This window comes from Podarcis gaigeae (assembly GCF_964106915.1).
Source record: "Podarcis gaigeae genome assembly, chromosome: 12".
Taxonomy (NCBI): domain Eukaryota; kingdom Metazoa; phylum Chordata; class Lepidosauria; order Squamata; family Lacertidae; genus Podarcis; species Podarcis gaigeae.
Window position 1 is genome coordinate 31,581,502 of NC_139688.1, and position 5,427 is coordinate 31,586,928.

General features: G+C 47.7%; 1 protein-coding gene across 1 annotated transcript; it reads left to right on the forward strand.

Moving 5' to 3' along the window:
- Positions 1–646: 646 nt before the first annotated feature.
- Positions 647–4,445, forward strand: ARL4A (ARF like GTPase 4A). Its single transcript, XM_083705431.1, has 2 exons — positions 647–1,112; positions 1,873–4,445. The coding sequence occupies exon 2, from the start codon at positions 1,971–1,973 to the stop codon at positions 2,571–2,573; it is 603 nt and encodes a 200-aa protein (XP_083561557.1). The 5' UTR covers positions 647–1,112; positions 1,873–1,970; the 3' UTR covers positions 2,574–4,445.
- The last annotated feature ends 982 nt before the right edge of the window (positions 4,446–5,427 follow it).

Genomic DNA, 5,427 nt, shown 5'->3' on the forward strand with positions numbered 1-5,427 from the left:
AAATGAAGGGCGCTTTTTGAAGATTGTAAGGAGATAGATTGCTTCCAACCTCATGAGCCAATTCCGTGAGGAATAAGCCTTTGCTCCAGTACAAATATTGAGTAGGGTGGGAAGGTGGGTGGACAAAGATAAGTAAAATTAAGTAAGGAGGAGGGGAATCTTTCTCTTTGTTCCGCAGTTGCAATTCATCATTGTGACCTGCGCTTGTGTATAAGTCTGGAGGAATTCTCCAAAGTTATCATTGCCATTTTCTAACCAGATGCCTGCACCTTCAATGGAACAGGCAGAAATCCAACAGGTGTCCATTTTTTTTCCTGGTGTGAAAAGTGCTCCCTCCTCCTCCCTACGGGTTAAAATCTACCGCTTTCGTTATGAACATATCACATTTTCAGTTCATTAGACCCAGTTATGGGACCAGTAGCCCTTGGCAGGAGAGAAAAGCAGCAAGCAACGCGCCCAAACGAGGACTTGCGCGGAATGAAACCGGGAGAAACCGCAGAGCAGAGGCAACAGGAAGGAAAGGGCTGGGAGGCTGCGGCGCAGCAGCAGCAGCGGCGGGGGGCGTGGCTTAGAACTAGCAGCTGTAGAGGCGCGAGAGGGGGCGTGGCCCAAGCGCCGGTGGCGCAGGGACGGACACGCGGCCAGCAATCTGACAGCTCACGTGACGCGGCACATGGGCCGCCGAGACGGGCTAGGGAGAGCTGAGCCTGCGGCGAGCACACGGATCTCTTTCTGGGAGGAGAGGGGCGGGGCTTTTCGGGAGGGGCGGGGCCTCGGCGTTGGCCGTTGAGAAGCTGCAGCTCCGCGAGGGCGTCATTTGAAAGGGGTTGCTAGGCGACGGCTCGCCGGTGGGGGCGGCGCCTCAACGGAAAGGCTTTTCCGTTACAATGACGGCGTTTCACCGCCAGTCTGAAGGGGAAAGGCGAAGGGGCGGACGGCTGGTGTGGTGCGGCTGAAGCCAGCGCGTCTTTTTTTTTTTTCTTTTCGTGCTTGATGCGAAGACGTGTGAGCGAGACAACGCGGCGTCCCTTCCTTCCCTCTGTTCGTGACCGAAGAACACGACGGCTGTCGAGGGTGGCGTTCCCGGAGATGGGCCGCGGCGCGGCTAACAGGTGGGAGGAATGGCCGACAGGAGAGCCGTTAGGCGGCGCCCTGAAACCCAGGGGCTTCGTGTCGGGGGCTCTGGACGACCTTCGGCGCTGCCGGAGGCAAGTCGGGTGTCCTGTCAGAAAAGGGGCGGGGCCTGAAGGGTTGAGGGCGGCTAGAGCTGGGGGTTTATTATTACACTTCTCCACCCTCAAGACGTGACTCCCTTTACCTTGATGGCTTAAAGGGCCCGGGCGCTGCAGCACGTCCCGTTCCCGGCAAAGGAGAAAGCGTGGGTGGGTTACAGGCGAGGGTGGCCGCAAGGAGGCGACGTGCGCTACCTCCCGCCTTCCAGCAGCTTCGCGGCGACCAATGGGCGGGAAAGAACACGAGCAGTCCGGCGGAGTGGCGTGTCTCTGGCCCAAAGAGAAAAAGAGGGAGCTGGAGGGTCGGCTTGCCTTTGCGCCGCCCCGCTGCCCGCCCACCGCAGCTCTCTGCGTCCAATGGGAAGCGCGCTGTGCGAAAAGGGGCGGGAAGCGTGTGGGGTTAGGTGAAGAGGGAGGAGGCGCGGCCGGGCCATAGGCAGCGGCGCTCCTTTGCTGCAGCGTCACTGGGAGACTTGTTGGAGCTACTGTTAGCGGCGGAGGGAAAGCTGCTCCTAGGGGGTGGTGGGCGCCTCTCGACAGTCTTTTCCTGCGCCCGCCACGGGCTTTCGTCGTCGTCCTTTCCCCGCCCCGGCCCCGCGATCGTCCTCAGGGTCTGACCCTGCGCTTCTTTCCTTGGCAGGGAAGAATCGTGACTAGGAGCCTGAGACCAGCAGCGTGCGGCTTGAGGCGGCGGCGGGCGACTGGTGCCCCCAGCTCGCCCCGGGCCCCTCCCCTGCGATGGGGAATGGGTTGTCGGAGCAGACGTCGATCCTGTCGAGCCTTCCTTCCTTCCAGTGCTTCCACATCGTGATCCTGGGGCTGGACTGCGCCGGCAAGACCACGGTCCTCTACCGGCTGCAGTTTAACGAGTTCGTCAACACCGTCCCCACCAAAGGTTTCAACACCGAGAAGATCAAGGTGACGCTGGGCAACAACAAGACGGTCACTTTCCACTTCTGGGACGTCGGAGGCCAGGAGAAGCTGCGGCCCCTTTGGAAGTCCTACACCCGCTGCACGGACGGCATCGTCTTCGTGGTGGATTCTGTGGATGTGGAAAGGATGGAAGAAGCCAAAACGGAACTGCACAAAATCACGCGGATCTCGGAGAACCAAGGGGTGCCCGTGCTCATAGTGGCTAACAAGCAGGACTTGAGACACTCACTGTCGCTCTCGGAGATGGAAAAGATGTTGGCCACAGGCGAGCTGAGCGCTTCCACGCCGTGGCACCTGCAGCCTACCTGTGCTATCATAGGAGATGGGCTGAAAGAAGGACTGGAGAAACTGCACGATATGATAATTAAGCGAAGGAAAATGCTGAGGCAGCAAAAAAAGAAGAGATGAGCTGCTGTAGGCATGAGGGGTAATTCCTTCTTGGCATTGAACTAAAACAGTTCCCAGCACCTGGCCTGCTTGTTTGGATCCTGTACAGCCTAATAAAACACTCAGCCTGGTGGGAAGCTTTGCAGACACAGACCCTTTTACCTGGTTTCCCCACAAGTTATTGGCACTACAACTACTTTTTTTTTCTAAAGAAAGCAAATCAGAAACAGCTCCCTTGTTGCATAGTACAAAATGATCAGGAAACAGATGGGTGGGTAAATGTGACCTGGATATCTTAAATAGCCAAATAAAACAATGAAGAGTGTTCTGCTTGGTGGTGTAATACTATGTTTGAGAGTGCCTTTGCAAGAAAACTGCGTTCAAGGCATTCAGTGTTTTTTCAACTACTGCTTGTATGTGGAGTGTTTAGATGAAGATATGCAGCTTTAAAATAGTATCCTTTAACATATATGGAGCTAGTATACCATTATTTAAGGAGGCTGTGAATGTGGAGGGATTTTAATGAAAGATTGGCAGTATGGTATGCTTTTAGATCTATTCTCTTAAAATAACACTTGTGGCTTGGATGATTTGAACTACCACTACTGTGGTATTCGTGTTATCTGAAGCTTGATAGAGGGAAAAAGTATGGAATATATAAGAGCATGGATGAGTTTCCTGATAATGTAGCATGTCTTGGTGTGTAGGGGTTCTTTAGAAATAGCTGTGCATCGTTAAGCAGTGCTAATCAGGTTTGGACCATACTTATTTGTCCTATGGAGACATGTTCTAAAATGTTTGCTCGCAACAAACACTGAACAATGAGACAAAAGTAAACTATGACCATAAGGGACTTGGGTTTCTGGATTTTTATAGTGCAATATTACCTTTAAATGAAATTGATGGCAATAAAATTTGATCATAATGAATTGTAAATTAAGCTAAATTCAACAAAACTACATGTCCCACGTGCCCAGTGCTGTTAAAATGTACTGCCAGGTTATTTTATTACCCTTGCAGTACTCTTAGGAATGTATCGAAGCTTTATACACTTGAAACATTTTGACACTGTGGAAAAACAAGAGTTTAAAGATGACCTGTGTCTGCTCAAATTATGCTTTAAGCTTTCCTTGTTTACAGTCATGCAAACAGTGTTAAGTAGGTGGGACAGCATATGATGGAAAGAAATGAGTTTTCTTACTGGTACAGTTTTTTAAAAAATAAATAAATGGGCAACTTGGGTAGCAGGTTAAAGGGCTAACGTGAATCCTGTATTACTCTACTGGTGCTGTGAAACATAAGAATAATTCCATGGTAAGAGAACAGCTCAAGGGGCAACAAGACTTCTCCACTTGCCACAACCCACAACACAGTTAGCATGTTCTCTTACCTACTAGTCAGATAATAGGGAAGATTAGTTGGAAAATAGGGAGGCTATCTGAATGTCAGGAAACATAACTTATTGATACTTGTATAAAATCAAATTTTATAGCCAGATACTGCTTAGAAGGTAACCAAAAATGCACTTTAGTGTTTTCCAATACTGAAAGTGACAGCTTTTTTTTAATTAAAAAAATAATGAAATCCTGGTCCTTTTTGAAAGAATTGAAGTAGCTTCCAATGGAGCTTTTGTACGTTGGTTATATGTACCTGCACTAGTGACATTGAAAAGTCACTTAATGTCTATATTTATAGAAATGTGGATAACTTCTTAAACCTCAATAAACCCAACTCCAAATGAGTCATCGGCAACAGAAGTTGACAACATTTTACTGTGCGGATCATACTTTTTATCAGAACTGTCTGCATGAAACTGAACCCTTTATTCATGTGAGATTTGTAAATGTGACAATGTTAAAAATCGCAGGTATCTTATTAAAGATTTAATGGCAATTTGCATTACGTTCTATGTTTACAACAGAAATATTATTGATACAGTCATTTGTGGTTTAAAATTCTTTTTTTATTACAGTGCCTGATACTGTGGTATAAAATAGGTTTTTCTCATTAAATTGTGGAAAAGTTCAACTGCTTTAAAAAAAGGTGTGACATTCTTTGTTGCTTTGTCACAGTTCAGCATTCTTCATAACTGCTCTTTAACTCTGAGGCCCTATGTACACAACTGAATATGAAGTATAAGGGGCTAGCCATGGTGTTCCCTTCCTTCATTGATAGCAAATACATTTCCAGAAGAGTATGCATGGGTTTTATCTCCCCATGCTACATAGTTTTAAAGTACACTTTCAGTGATTATAAATAACCAATGCCAAACAGGAGTTTAAGCAAAAGTAGCAGGACCCTGACTGTCCGAATTAAGCCACTGGGCACCACAGGATCCCAATACAGATGAATTTCGCATAAGACTCTTATGCTACACAAACAATTCTTGCAAGCACCTATAGTGCTGTGTCCCATATGCATGTGAGAGGTGAAAATACCTGCAGCTGCCAAGAATTCCTCTACGTTGATCCTGTGGACTTCAGTAGGTGACTGACAGGGTCATACTACCATTGCTTACGTTTGTGTACTTCAGCCTTTAAGCATTTTAGAAGTCTTCGTGGTTTTCCAATATGTGTAAGTATACTTTATAAAAGCAAATTGTCAAACATAAGGTGATGCCTTATTAAATCAGTGCGATTTTGCTGTGTTGTTTAGAGACTGAATAGTCAATTTAGCTGATCTAGATGGAGCCAGCTGTCTGCTGAGTACTACTTTTCAATATTTTTGTAAAGGTGTGTCCTCTTAAAACTACAGCTGTGAGAATTTGCAGTAAGGTGTTTTTTAGTCTCCCCACCTCACACCTTCATGGTGTGGCAGCACCAGGAAGAACTAAGTATTCTGCTGCTGGGAAAGATCCAGTTTGCCCAAGCCAGAC

Bases quoted from the DNA above. Each gene is read 5' to 3' on its own strand.
- ARL4A (XM_083705431.1), top strand. From the start codon at position 1,971: ATGGGGAATGGGTTGTCGGAGCAGACGTCGATCCTGTCGAGCCTTCCT.